We start from the raw sequence: 15,733 nt of genomic DNA, 5'->3' as shown, positions 1-15,733 counted from the left end.
TGAAAAAGGTGAAGAGATTAAAAAGTACATATTGGTTGTTGCAGAATAGTTATAGGGATGTAAAATACAGCATAGGGGATATGTATGATGTTAGATGGGTGTGAGATTAATCAGGATGATCGCTGAGTAAGTTATATAGTATCACTGGGTAGTACACCTGAAACTAACATAATATTGTATGTCAACTGTAATATAAAAGTAAGATCATTTAAAGTCAAATACACACATACATACATACATATATACACACATACATACATATATATACATATATGCATACATTATATTATATCAAGGAAAACACCATAGTCTGGATAATAAACAATATTATTAGATATGAACTAATTTTGTTAAATTTGATAAATGTGATTATTTAAAGATACATATAAGAAATACATGGTGATAAATTTATAGGTAAAATGACATGATATTTGAGACTTACTTTTAAACAGTTCACTGATAAACGAAATGTTGATGTATCAATGAAATAAAAAATAGTGAATTTTTATAGTTCTTGAAGCTGGGCAATGGGTTCATGGGAGATTATTATTCTCTTATCTTTATTTTTGTTATGTTTCAATTTTTTTTAAATAAAAATATTACAAAATAAGGCAAAATAAGAAAATAAATTAAAAATATTGAAATTTACTTATTCTAGTAAGATCCTATATATCATCTCTTCTATAGAAGGATAATCTATACAGGTGACTCAAAGATATATTAAAATTCTTCAATAAAAAATAAACATAGTAAATCTATCATATTATTGAGTTTATACCTTATTGGTATTCAATTATATTTAAATCCATTTATGGAATTAAAATATTTTACTTTCCACTATAAATGAAATAATAAAACAAGTAATTGTATTTGAATATTTGGAATCTCATAGATTCTAATAAAATGTAGTGATAATAATGAACAGTGGAAGTTGACATGTTTTGTGTCTCTGTTTTAGAAATGGAAATAATGGTTATTCCTGAGGTGCAAATAGAGAAAAATAAACAAGAAAAAATGCTTTGAATAGAAATTTTATGAATTAAAAATTTCTTCATTTATACTTATAGAATTTTTCTCAGAAAACTATATTTCCTTAATTACTACACCAAAACAGTGTCACTAAAGTTTTTCATCTACACATATTTAACTTGAGATTAAGTTAGTATAATTTTGCTGTTTGAAATACAATTTTGGTTTTGGTCTTTTGCAAAATTATTTTAAAAGAACATAACATTTTGTTATTTCAAATGCAATCACTATTGTAAAGAATGGTTTGAATGTTGAAAGAATGTCCGCCTTTTAATTTTATTCCTGGCTGTTTGCCTAGTTCTTTTGAAGGACTTAATAATTTTCTTTTTCCGATGATGCCTAGAAGTGAAAAGAGACAGTGTCTAGTGGTTGAAAACAGTTTGAGGTAAGGAAACAGAACTGGAAAATGATATTTTATCCTGGTATACTACCTGGAATTCTGAAGTAGTTCAGTGAATAAAAGAGTTTATAATTAAATTATTATTTAATCTCAATTTTAAAATTATTAATTTAGTTTACATCAACAATTGTAATGGCATCTCTCATGGTATTTCAGTTGAGGAAAGGGAAAAATGCCTAAGAATAACACTGTAACAATTGTTAAATTGATGTGTGTTTATTTTGACCTTTAGATGCTTCATGAAGGTAATTATTTTGTTTCAGAAATATGAGATGACATCAGATACATGGCTCTCTAAACAGGTATAGTATTGGTGGTTTCTTTATGTCATATTTTGGCCATTGTGCCCATCCTGTTTACCCATTTGTTATGTGATAACTTTCAAAAGTTACTTTAGTAATATGATTTTAAGGCTTTTTATGTTTGACTGAGTCCTGTCCATGAAAATATTTGTGACTTTGTCTTTCTATGACATCTTTATGAAAAGATTGCTTCTATTTTTCATAGGATAAAGTTTGCAGGGTAACAATGATCCATTTTCAGGGTAATTCATGTAAATATACTTTTGTGCAGATGACAGAGGAAAAATGCAATCCATTAAAACTAGAAACTATCAACATTGCTCAGATTGCTCAATAAATTATTTTTGTGGAGATTATTCAGATGAACACTTCTTTTGTTAGATATGTCCTAGTTCACAGTGCTAGTTTGTGACACAAATGAGTCTAGAATCCAAATGTTCACAATGGAAAAACAACCAAATGTCTCTACAATATGGTCTCATACTGGACATTTCAGAAGAAAATACAGGTAGGTTATCCATATATGCCTGAACAAATTTTACTAATAACTCCATCACTATTTTTCCAAAGAGAAGTGTTTGATTTGTTTTGGTTTTGATTTTTTTTTTTTTTTTGCAGTCATCTTTTATATTCTTTCCCTATTTGTCATACATATCTATGGTTTCAACTACTAGACCTATACTGAGACCTCCAAATGTACAGCCTCAGAGAATTCACTTTCTGATTTTTAAAATATCCATATTCATACTTTGCATCTCGTCCTAAATATATAAAAGTAACTGCACTCTCCATTGGTCCAAACTGAACACATCTCCTTTCTAGTCAGTCTGATATTTTCTTAACATAAGAGTCAATGACAGAGTTATCAATCCAGCTATTAAAATCATAAACCAAGTAGTTATTCTTGTACCCTTTCTCACATCATTCTACAGTTAATAAACACTGTCCAGGATCAAACCACAGGCACTGCAGTGCCTCTTTCACTTGTGCACTCTCAACCTTTAAGGAACCTTCCAACCTGATCACACTGCGGGCTGGCTGAGTGACCTTTGTGAAATACATATTTCATCACTATCCATATAGCTAATTTTTCACTCTCACAACTAAAACAATTTTTGTCTATCTTTTTGTTCTACAGATAAAGACCAACATTCTTAAAGGGTCTTCCAGGAATTAAATTGAAAGCATTTTCAGCTTGTGCCATACCATACTTTCTATTGTTTTCTTCATTCTAGGCATATTAGCTCTCGTTTTCACACGGTCTTTGTATGAACCCTTCTGAACAAAGTCCCTCAACTACTTTCTTATCTGAAGGCTGATCATCTTGCAGACCTTATCTTAAATCACATACTTAAGAGGTCACCTTCTCCAGCCACACTAGGTCACATCCCCTAATACAAGTTATTTCAAAGTCAAGTGTAATTTTTGTATAATACTTATACAATTTGGCCCTTGGCTGGTTTGGCTCAGTGGATTGAGCGTCGGCCTGCGAGCTAAGTGTCGCTGGTTTGATCTTCCAGTCAGGGCACATCAGAGAAGGAAAACTCTGACTCCAAAAAACCTCCGCTGCCTTGCGGCATACCTCTTCAGGGGAAAGGCTAAGGGAGTAAACCCCGACAGAAAATCCGGAGCCGGAGTCCCTAAGGCGGTTCGACGTTGTAGTCAACACCGGCAACTCCTGCGGCGCACCTGAAGCCAAGCTGTATTGACTCCGTCTTTCCCTTGGACCCTTCAGCTGCGAAGAGAGGGGGGGTCTGCTGCATGGGCAAGAGCAGACCCTCCATATCACCCTGCCCAGGCTCTGTAGCTTCAGCTTCACTGGAGAGGACACTCCAGCGTCATCGCAAGATGTCGATTTAACACGGGAGAAGACAGATACCGTGTCACTCCCGAGTCGGACTGCACAGCCATTCTCGGCGGTGCAGATAGACTCTTAAGAAGCTACACCATCGTCTCTTGAGACGGACGGCTGCCGACGACGACGACTTATACAATTATTTCTCTGAATTTTTTTTCTACTGAGTTTACAAAACCAGGAAGGATACTCATTTTTGTTCTCTGTTGTAAACCAAATACCTAACATAGAGTCTGGTGAGAAGAAAGGCTCCATAGATATTTGTTGAATATAGAAAATGTGTAAGAAAATCTGTGAATAGTCTAAACTTTTGCTCAATGGAATTATAGGCATATAGGCATACATAGCTATGATCTATCTATATATCATCAACCTGTATTAATATAAATTATTTAATCTTAGTCATGTGCACAATGAAATTGGATTTTGTGGCCAATAGTGGGCTCTCACAAAATTAATTTAAATACTGAATATAAAAAGAATGAAAAACATAATATATAAATATTGATGTGTTACGAATTATCTTGCCTTATTGAATTAATTGTGTTATTGTTTTTATTGCCAGTGACATTCATAATAGTCTAACATACAACACATAGTCTTTTGGTATTATGTTATCTACAATTTAAATACAAAATTTATGAATGTTTAATAGAACCGTTTTAAGCAAATAAGCCAGTTATCAATTATTCAGTAAGAAAATGCAAGTGGTGGTTTGTCACAGTTGACTTCTCCAGATGCTCTAAGGAAATTTCATGAAATACTTAGAATTTGATGAAATTCAAAAGATGAGAATGGTAGTAGTTATGAGATGAAGGATATTTCTAAGATAATTAGAAATTTACTATAATCAATATATGCTTATTTTCTGGACAAAAGAGAGAGCAGAGAGAAGTGGATGTGTTTGCCCAAGCTTCAGGAGCCTTAGAGTTGGAATAATCAGTGTACTATTTGGTCAGGGGTAAAATTTGTTGTCCCTAATCCATTGCCCAATGTATCATAAACACTGACTTTCTTAAGTTCATGAGAACAGAAAGTGGTATTGGACCCACTTCTTTTATTTGATTGTAGGAAAGCATTGTGCCTAAAGTGGTATGTTTATAGCCAGATATTGTCTCATGCTGAAGGTTTTTAAGTCCAACTATGAATTTAAGGTTATAGTCCCTATCTATTCCTTTACTGAACTGTTTCTAAGGAGCCAGATTTGAAGGACTAATATAAAAAAGAGAATTCTCAGATATTCTCATACCATTAAAATTTGTTTTTGAAACAAAACACAAATGTAGAATGTTAAGAGAGGAGCTAATAAGTTGGACTAAATGTGATTGATTGGGTGATTTGTATAAGAAATATTTGTGTCCATTGTACATATGCATTTTCTATTCAACTATGAGTGAGTGTACTCCTACCATGTCCTAGGAAGTAAAGCTAAAAAGTCAAAATTGCAAACTTAATTTAATTATTACTTGCCTAGTGAAAGAAGTCAAGCACACAATAGAGTGCACTGCAAGCCATGAAGAGATGAATAGAGAGGCCTTTTTAGAATCTCTGAAAAGAGATTTCTTAACTAGAAGAGACTCTCTAATTAGGGAAATTTGGAAATAGTTTTTGTTTCATGCATTTAAGCAAAAATGAGTAAGATTTTGCTAGAAGAAGAAAAAGGAAGAAGAAGAAGGAGAAGAAAAAGTGTCCTAAGCAGAAGAAACCCATGTACAAAGTCAAAAAATAAATATCTCAGAGGGGAAAGAGATGCAATAGACAGAATTATTAATTCTCTCATGTTTCTCCTGGAACAAGAGAAAGAAAGCTATATGTATAGTTGCCATCATTTAATTATAGTTGAAAGATGTGATTTACACAATCGAGTATCTTTTCAGTGTTTATTATATACCCAATAATATCATTTTCCCATCCTTGAATTGTATATTACTTCAGTTTTAAATTATTTACATATATTATTGTATATTTTCATGAATGTTCATGAAGTCGATAAATAAAATACTATTCTTATATTCCTATAAATGGATGTTCTTACTAATAAAGTTAGAATCAGACTCTTGAGATTATTAAAATAGTTACTAATTTACTTATTCATTGAATAACTAATTATTAAGCACAATTTATGATAGTCACTGTCCCAGGTTCTGGAGATAAAACAATGAAAAATTCAAGGTTCCTGCATCATGGTACTTACATTCTATAGGAAACTACCTATGTATGCCCCTAAATGCACACATACACATATATATTTATATACAAAACAATGGATTCATGCACAAAGTATAATATGTTCCATGGTATTAGGCACAATGGAAAAAATTAAAGGTAAGTGAAAGGGGGTGAGAGATTCACATAGAGTTGGATGACATGGCTTTCTTGATCACCCTTTATACAGGGTAATCATGAAATGCCTCACTTATATGGTGAAGTAGAGCAGTGATATGAAAGATAAGAGAAAGAACTAGACTGGGGAGGTAAGTAGTACAAAGGCCCTGAAGCAAAAACATGCACAATGAGGAAGCAGAAGAATGGGAAAGGATCAGATCAGAAAGAGTAGAGGGCCAGATCATCTATAAGGGCTTGTAACCCATTTAAAGACCTAGAGAGAAATCCATATCAAAACCTTTCATCACACCATCTGTGCGATCATTCTCAATAATCCAACAAGAAAGAGTGTAATGTTTTGTCAGGTAAATCCATTCTCTTATTATTTTCCTTGGAATAAGAGAAAGCAATCTATACATGTAGTTTCCATCATTTAATTATCAAAAATAGTTCTATTGATTTAACATATCACTAGAGTTTAATTTAAAAATCATCAATTGGCCATTTGTCTTTATGTGCTTGTGGAGAGGTAAGCAGTGAGGATGTAAAATATAAATTAAGGTTTTTTTAATGGATTCCTTCCAATTTTGTGGTCATTTGATTTTTGTATCTTTAATAAATTTATCTATACATTATTAGAAATGTATCTTCAAATAAGTAGAGTTGCTGAGTGAAAGATTTCAGAAAAAATATATTAAATATTGTGTTATTAAATTTTCTATAATAAGAACAAAATATTTTGATAAACTCATGAAAATGTTCATATTTTCCTTATTTTTAAAAGATAAATTGCTACAAATTAACATCTTGTGGAAGGATATGAAAGTTATTTTTGAACCAATTTATAAACTGTATTTAGTTTAATTGTAAATTATTCCTATTCAGTATTGAAGAAACTTCCCCATCCTTCCCATCATTCAAATACACATAATGACACAATGTATTCAGTTCACTTAAAAACAATATTGTCATACACTTTAAAAAACAATTTGGCCATTTTCCTAACTAATTCTAAATAAATAATTGGTCTAATTCCTTCATGAATTAGCAATAGTTGGCAGCACAAATTGCATATTCCATTTTGAAATTGTTATATCACTTTTGTATTTTAGAATGAAGAGCCCGTGTTTTCTAGAGATGGCAGTAAATTCTTTATGACAGTTCCTGTTAAGCAAGGGGGCCGTGGAGAATTTCACCACATAGCTATGTTCCTTGTCCAGGTAAGTGCTTTCTCTATGGTATGGTTCATTGACATCATGTTCTTGAAGCCCTGATTCTTGTAGCACTTAAACCTACAGTTAATGCCTGTGCGTTCAGTCATATACCCAACTTGGGGACACTTTAGGATAAGAAATCCTCATCCATAACCTTAATCCAGGCTGTTCTTCCCTCCAACCTCCACAAAATACAGTCTCAACAACATTCAACAAAATTTAGTGAGCTGCATATGTATGATATGAGTTGAGGACCTTAGGATATAGAATTTAATAAATGAAAAGTACCCAACCCCTACTTTTAAAGCCTGGATAAAAACCTAGAGAAGACTTTTGGTGCTTTCCATCAACAAACACACATTATCTAGTATGTACAAGTAATATTTAAAAGTTTTATAAAATTTTTAATTACTTGAGTGAATATAAATGTCCATCAAAAACTGAATAGTTAAATAAAGTGTAGCACACCCACATAAGGAAATACAGTGCAGACATATTTTTATGAACTTTCTTATAAAAAGAAAAATTTTTTTCAAACATAAATTGAATATTAATAGTTTATACAATTTAATTATAAAAATCAGTGAATTAGCAAGTGGTAGTTTAAATATGACAACATTAATCTAAAGTTGATTTGAATCAACTTGCCAATTACAACTATTTATGAGAAATCAAGTTTCTTTTAAGTCCAAACCAATTAACATTGAGTCTCATAGTTAAAAGACAATTTTTAAAGATAAAGCATTGTGAATAAATTGGAATCTTCTGTGAGAGTTGTACAAACTAGCCAAGAATCAATTTTATACCTACAAAATATAGAGTAAATATCAATGTGGCAAAAGGTCTTTAAACATTAAACTGGTTACTTTTATGTTCTTAGAACCTTCAAGTCTTGTGCATATCTGAACCTTTTGTCATCATCAGTATATATATTTATATAGTGCAGGTCCATGCCTCAAATTCTCAAAAACTTGTGTCAATAGGTTAATATTAAAAACTTTTCCAAAGTCTGGACTATTAAAATAGTTGTCATGTTTTAACTTTTATTTTAATAAAAGCTGAAATAAATAATTTTGAACATATATATGTTCCCAGTAGAAATGTAGATTAATCTTCATAGTGTATCAAGTTTGGAAAACAGTTTGCAGGCTAATGTATAATGTGATCTTATTTGTGTTCTAAATAAATGTATGCATTTCTATAAGAATAAAAATTTTGGTGATTCCATATCCAGCTATTAAATAATTATGTCAGGCTGGGGGGATTAAGGAAACTTTTTCTTTAATGTGAACTGGGGAAAGCTTCACTAGCAAATTCCTTTGCCTGATTCAATTTTGCTAATGAATAATAAATTTTGTTATGATAAATACCAGAGTGATATTTATTTTAGAAAATAAATTATAATTTCCAAATCTTAAAACTGACTGTGACATATTATTGAATCTTTATATCCCAGTATTTTATATTCAGGAAGTTTTTAAACAGCCTGGGTGGTCAAAATTACATAGAAATTGTGAATATTTTAAGATAAAGGATGGGGAAAGATGTATAATATGTCTGTACACTATATACAATTCCAATATGAACAACCTATTCAACAAATTATGAAGAGAAATAGTGTCTTAAAAAGTGTGGAATTGGGGGAGGCTGTTGATGTCAGCATGTAGAAATTGAGATATTTATACCCCTATAGAAGTTTCTTTGTGAGTCTTGGGAATAAATAGCTTCTGTTCTTCAATATAACCATCCTGGCATGAGTCTAACTCATTACTTCTGAAATGTTCAGAACAACTTCATAGAGCGGATGTGTTTACTTGTTCTTCTATATGGAGATTATAGCAAAGCTTTCATTAAAATAAAAAACATTGTGATCTATTCTGATTGCAGTTCAGAGAATTTGTGTTTTGTATCATTGAGAAGTAAACATGACTGCATGATTATTTATGAATATTTTGGCAATGTGGCTAAAATTAATTTACTTTGTTAATAAATCAGAAGTCAGTGCTTAGGTAAATTTAGTTTATAACTATGTTTATACTCGCACACATGCATGCATGCACACACAATTTTAATAAATAGTTTAAATCTCCTTGACTCAATTTTTTAATAGTTTACCAGAAAGCTCTTATGAATTATATATGATTACTATATTGGCATATATATAGTATAAAAATTGTAAAATTCTAAACAAAATAAACCTAACATAGGAGTAAAATCAAACACAATCTTATCACCCCACACTCTCATACTATCAGTTGGTTTATATATTTCTAATTACTTTTTACATTAAAATATATTATTTTCTCTTAAGGGTTGTAATCAAAGTACATATCTAGGATTTTAACATTAAAAATAATTTATGGACATTTTCTCACATCATTTACTTGTTTGTAATTTTTATTTTAATATTTTTAAATGTGATTTTCATAGTTTTTCAACATTTCATCAAGTAAATATGCTGTACTATATTTAAATGAATCAATTTTAATAATCATTAAAGTTATTTCTAATATTTAATATAATTTACTGAGATATAAAATGTTTATACATAAATACTTATTTCTATTTATAAGAATTCCCACAAAAATGTATCTATAGATGTTAAAAGATACCTAGGCAAAGCATGTGTGTACATATAAATTTACTTTGGTTTGAATATGGAGTGCCAAATTGGCTGTCCAAAAATATTATAATAATTTTAAATCTAAAAAGTAACATATTGATGACTTTTCTCCTCTCTTCCCTCCCTTGCCATGCTAGCAGATTCCACTTAAACTGATATGCCCAGAAAGTGAGAAATGACAGGAAAAAAACTTGGAAGCCAGCAGTCAGGAAGGCCCCCGTGATGCTTAGCTCTCAGTACTTGATGCTTAGCTATAGTTGAGTGCTTCCCCAGTTTCAGCTATTTCCATTATAGAGAATGGTGGTTTGCATTACAAATATTTTAGTGCTTTTTTCTCATTTACAAAGTGATTCTTGTTAAACTATATATTTCTGAAAGAATAAATGTAGAAGGAATGCATATATTCTCCCCCAGTCTTCTTATACTGTAAGTGTAGTTTTATGCAAACTAAAGTATTTCATCCTTGTAGTTTAAATTTAAATGTCAGTCTAAAGTTTACTTTTCCCCTAGTGATAAATAATTTTGAAAACAATGTTTTAGAATATTAATATTTATTGACATAGTTAACCATTATTATTCAATGTTTCATTCAGTGATAATTTTTTATAATTATAAATGTCATTGTACATCAAGCATATTTATATTATGAATAATTTATTTTGTTTTGATTAAGATTACAATTTCTGCATTAAAAGTTAATATTTCTAAATATGTGTAGTTATAAATATTTCTATATTACTTTCAATTAAATATGTAAGCAGAATTTGTGAGCATTTTCACTACTTTTATATATTTCATAAAGATGATAGTAATAAAAATTGACTTTCTTAAAAACCTGTGTAGCTAAATTAATTGTTCTTTTGAGTAAACTATGTAGTATTTAATATCAACTTCTGTGGCTCCTGAATCAAACAATAATACAAAACTTCTCTTACCTCAGACCATTAAACTTTTGATCACTTCAGATATTTTCCCCTTCCATTCCCTACTAAGCATTCCTCATGTAGACTCCTAACTTCTGAATACCCATAGCTGAAACTATTATATCCTACATCCTGTAATGCAGCCCACAGTCAGGAGAAAGGTTTCTTCTTCTCAAGATATGGCCACCTTTCTTCTCAAATATGAGTTAAGAAGCATTATTTCAATATTGTTAAGTGGTTCAGATAAGCAATTGAAATTGTGTTAAATAAAAAATTACGTATGTTGGTGAATCCATTCATTTTCTCTATGTGGAAATATCAAAATTTGCTCATGAGAGGTGATTTCACTTGAAACAACTTTGAATGCCATTATTCATTACAAATACTGCAGAAAACAACATGGCCCTGCCCATAATTTTACCACTTAATCAACCCAATACAATTTGTTATTAAATTTCATTGCTGTATCTGATTAGGAAATTGTCTGAAAACAATTAGCTCACTTCATGTGATGAATAGACAGTAAATTAAAGCATATTATTTTTTAATATTTTAAATAAAATTTTAATTTTTAATTATTATTCCATTACAATTGTCTCAATTTTTCCTCCTTTGCCCTTCTACACCCATCTCATCCCCTGCTCCCACAGTCAATTCCCACCCTGTTGTCTATGTCCATGGGTCATTCATACATGTTCTTTAACTACTCCCTTCCCCTTCTTTCCACCATTATCCCCATCCCTGCTACCCTCTGCTCAATTTCAGTCTGTTCCATGTTTCCATGCCTGTGGTTCTATTTCATTCATTAGTTTATTTATTTGTTTATTTGTTTATTTATAAAATTAATTTATTGTTTTTTCTTACATTCTCACATTTTTTCTTCCATTGCTCCCCTGCATTACTTTATTTTGTTCATTAGATTCCTCTTATAAGTGAGATCATATGGTATTTGTCTTTTACTGACTGGTTAATTTCAGTTAGCATAATACTCTACAGTTCCACTCATGGTGTTACAAAAGGTAGGAGCTCTTTCTTTCTTTCTGCTGCATAGTATTCCATTGTGTAAGAGTACCACAGTTCATTCATCCACTCTTTTACTGATGGGCACTTAGGCTGTTTCCAGCATCCTGCTATTGTATATAGTGCTGCTATGAACATAGGGGTACATGAGCTCTCTGAGTTGGTGATTTGGGATTCCTAAGGTAAATTCCCAGCAGCGACTACCTGCGTCAAAAGGCAGTTCCATTTTTAGTTTTTTGAGGAAATTCCGTACTGTTTTCCACAGTGGCTGCACCAGTATGCATTTCCACCAACAGTGCACTAGGGTTCCCTTCTCTTCACATCCTTGCCAGCACTTGTTGTTTGTTGATTTATAATGATAGCCAGTCTGACAGGTGTGAGATGATATCTCATCATGGTTTTAATTTGCATCTCTCTGATGGCAAGTAATGTTGAGCATCTTTTCATATGTCTATGGGCCCTTTGTATGTCCTTCCTGGAGAAGTGTATATTCAGGTCCTTTGCCCATTTTTTAATTAGATTGCTAATCTTCCTGGTGTTGAGTCATATGTGTTGTTTATATATTTTGGAGATCAAACCCTTGTCTGATGTATCATTGGCAAATATATTCTCCCATACGATCAGTTCCCTTTTCATTTTGATGATGGTTTCTTTAGCCTTGCAGAAGATTTTAGTGTGCTGTAGTCCCATTTGTTATTTTTTTCTTTATTTCCCTTGCCTTAGGAGTTATATTGGCAAATATATTGCTATGTGGAATATCTGAAATTTTCCTGCTTGTGTTTTCCTCTAGGGTTTTTATGGTATCATGACTTATATTTAAGTCTTTTATCCATTTTTAGTTTATTCTGGTGTATGGTGTAAGCTGGTGGTCTAACCAACACCATTTATTGAAGAGGCTATTTTTGCTCTGTTGTATTTCCTGTATGTCCTGCCCCCTTTGTCAAATATTAATTGATCATAGAGACATGAGCTTATTTCTGGGCTCTCTATTCTGTTGCATTGATCTATGTATCTTTTCTTATGCCAATCCCATACTTTTTTGTTTTTTTAGAGAGAGGAAAAGGGAAGGAGAAAGTGAGGGAGAGAAACATCAATGTCTGGTTGCCTCTTGCACACCCCAACTGGGGACCTGGCCTGCAATCCAGGCCTGTGTCCTGACTGGGAATCAAATTGGTGACCCTTTGGTTTGCAGGCCAGTGCTCAATCCACTGAGTCACACCAGCCAGAGCTGACTGTTTTGATTACATTTGCCTTGAACTATAGTTTGATATCAGGTATTAGATCCCTCCTACTTTTTTCTTCTTTCTCAAGATTGCTGAGGCTATTTGGGGTAATTTTGGGTTCCATAAAAATTTTTGAAATATTTGTTCTAAATCTGTATAATATATCATTGGTATGTAAACCTTGATTGGGTTCAGCATTAATATATATAGTTGTATGTATAACTTTGTGTATGTATATATATATAATTACTTTGGCTACTGGAGAAGTTATGGAAATTAGAGTATTGACTGTATATGTAGATGATATCAATATGAATATTCATAGGTGTGATATGCAATTGGCTTATATGATGAAACATTTTTAATCTCGAGAGATGTATATTGAAGTATTTAGGGCTGAAATAGACTGATATAGCCTGATACTTATTACTTCCAAATGATCCAGCAAACAAAAGAAGAAGGGAGGACCAATATTCATAATATTGACTTTTGGTGAATCTAGGTAAGAGTTGTATGAGTACTCATGTATTAGTCATTCAGCCTTTCTGTAGGTTTAGTTATTTTCTCAACCAAAAACAAACATGTGAGATGCAATTTCATACTCATTAGTTTGACAAAAATTTAAAGAGCCTGATGAAATTAACTGTTGGTGTGGAAGTGAGAAATATATAGAGCAATAAAAACTAGCATTGCTAGTAGATTATATAACTTTGGAAAACATTTTGTCACTATCTAGTTAAGTAGAAGACATGTATATCCACTGACTAAGCAATCCCACTTCTTGTTGTTTGTCTCAAGAAAACCCTGCCATGGCCATCAAGAGACATTAAAAAAACTGTTCGTAGGCAACCTTTTAAAAAAGCAAAAATTTGGAAACACTCAAATGTGAAAGAAAAGATAAGTAATGCTATATTTATACAATAAAATACCATATAACAGAAAAGTACTCTATGGATTCAAGCATCAACATGGATTAGCCTCAGAAATAAATTATTAATTGAAAATAGCAAATCTTATAGTGATGTGTATGGTATAACATTTGAAAGTAAATAACCCTTAATATTTATCTGGAATAAAGTTTGTCCCGAAATGTTTTATTTAAATCTGCCCAAACTGCACAGCTGTCCATCATTTAGAAGAGACTTATCAAAGTTCTGTGTCTGCACCAAATGCTGAGATGACAACTCAGGACCAGATAATGCACAGGGGATCCTCACCTAGAGGTATCTTCTGAATGGTTTTCCAATAGCATAAGAGTAAAGGCACTGTCTTCCCTGAGTCTATGTTTATATAAATGTGTGTGCATTATTGAGATGGAAAACAAGAAACTGAATATTAGTTGAGAATTAAAGAATTTAAGGTGACATGGGCAGTTACTACTTTTGTGTTGACTAGAGAGATGCTGTTAAAATTTTTTTAATTAATATTTTCTATTTCTTTGCAGAGTAAAAGTGAGCAAATTACAGTGCGCCATTTAACATCAGGAAACTGGGAAGTGGTAAAGATCTTGGCATATGATGAAACTACTCAAAAAATGTGAGCATTTTTGGTTCTAAGGTCAGGTGAGAAGTCAGGTTGTCAACTGCAGTATTTTCTATGAGATTTATGATTTGCCTACCATGGTCCTAGTCCAAATAATTTGGTCATGTAACAGCATTTTCTTTACAGACTCTATCCTTAATCCAGAGAGACACTTACACAAACACATGCACACACACATGCACACACAGAGCCCCAGAAAGATTGAGAGAGATCATGAAAATGTGTGATACTGTTCTAAGAAAAAATATGTTTCCCAAAGGGATCTAAGTGTTGTATGTGATTCAATAATAGAAAAGCTCTTCTATATTCTTGACAGTGTAAAAATTTACGTAAAAACAGTGTGGCAAAAATTTATTTTTGACTAATGCTTGTGTTGTTTTATTTCCTGGGCAGTTACTTTCTAAGCACTGAGTCTTCTGCTAGAGGGAGGCAGCTGTACAGGTAAGCCATGCATGTATCTGTACACAAGGGGATATCTCAATGGCCATGTGTGCAGCTTAATGATGGGATGGAAGAATCTGAAGATATTTTTGACATGGCTAGAGAAGAGCCAATTTTGCATGGCAGAACCTCACATTCTTGGCCCAGTACCTCACCTCAAACCTTTGTGATTCTCAATGGTTAGAACTGGAGTGAAGACCATCTTGCTGCTCCTTTCTTTTTTTTTTTTTACCTGTTTTTATAGTCTCAAAATATTTTTATGAAGCTTGCTTTTATCAACTACCCACATCATAGGCATTCAAATATTTTCCCCAGTGACCTTTTCTTCTGCTAAGCATTATTTTTTAATTTTTAGGCCATTAGTAGTGTACACATGCAGTTTATTTCTGAAGAAAATAAAAGCATTGTGAACACTTAGTAGACTGGATCAAGTGGAAGTTTGTCTTCCTCCCCCCCTCCATAGTGTGTGAAATCCATTGTTTGTTATTAGAGCCAGTAATGCTTGTTTACTAAAATAAAACAATGGATGGGGCATATTTTCATCTGTCCAATTTTCTCAGATGGAAAGTTAAATTCATAAAAGAGGCTTAAGGTCAATCAAGCCTCTTGTGTATTAAAATGGCTCCTAACTCAGAAAGTTTCTGTAGGAGTTCACAAGAATGACTTTTGTTTTTATCTGGTAAGCAATTTATTAATTCTGTACTTTAAATACACTTTCTAATTTCCATTTCACAATTTTAAAGTGTCAAAACTGCCATGGAATATTCTCAGTGGAAATTCATCATGTTTGAAGAAGTATAACCATTGACTTACCAAGTAGCCTAGACTTCCCTTTG

At 32.1% G+C, this 15,733-nt stretch overlaps 1 protein-coding gene across 1 annotated transcript in view; it reads left to right on the top strand.

Moving 5' to 3' along the window:
- DPP10 (dipeptidyl peptidase like 10) overlaps positions 1-15,733 on the top strand; it is a 114,197-nt gene that overhangs the window by 46,889 nt on the left and 51,575 nt on the right. The window contains exons 5-8 of the mRNA XM_090266929.1: positions 1,693-1,731; positions 7,024-7,131; positions 14,359-14,450; positions 14,850-14,897. Coding sequence (XP_090123055.1) covers positions 1,693-1,731; positions 7,024-7,131; positions 14,359-14,450; positions 14,850-14,897 — 287 coding nt within the window. The remainder of the gene's footprint in view (positions 1-1,692; positions 1,732-7,023; positions 7,132-14,358; positions 14,451-14,849; positions 14,898-15,733) is intronic.

The sequence above is a fragment of the Furipterus horrens genome, unplaced genomic scaffold, assembly GCF_987537825.1.
Source record: "Furipterus horrens unplaced genomic scaffold, mFurHor1.1.pri manual_scaffold_1, whole genome shotgun sequence".
In the NCBI taxonomy this organism is placed as follows: Eukaryota; Metazoa; Chordata; class Mammalia; order Chiroptera; family Furipteridae; genus Furipterus; species Furipterus horrens.
This window is presented reverse-complemented; position numbering and strand designations above follow the sequence as displayed.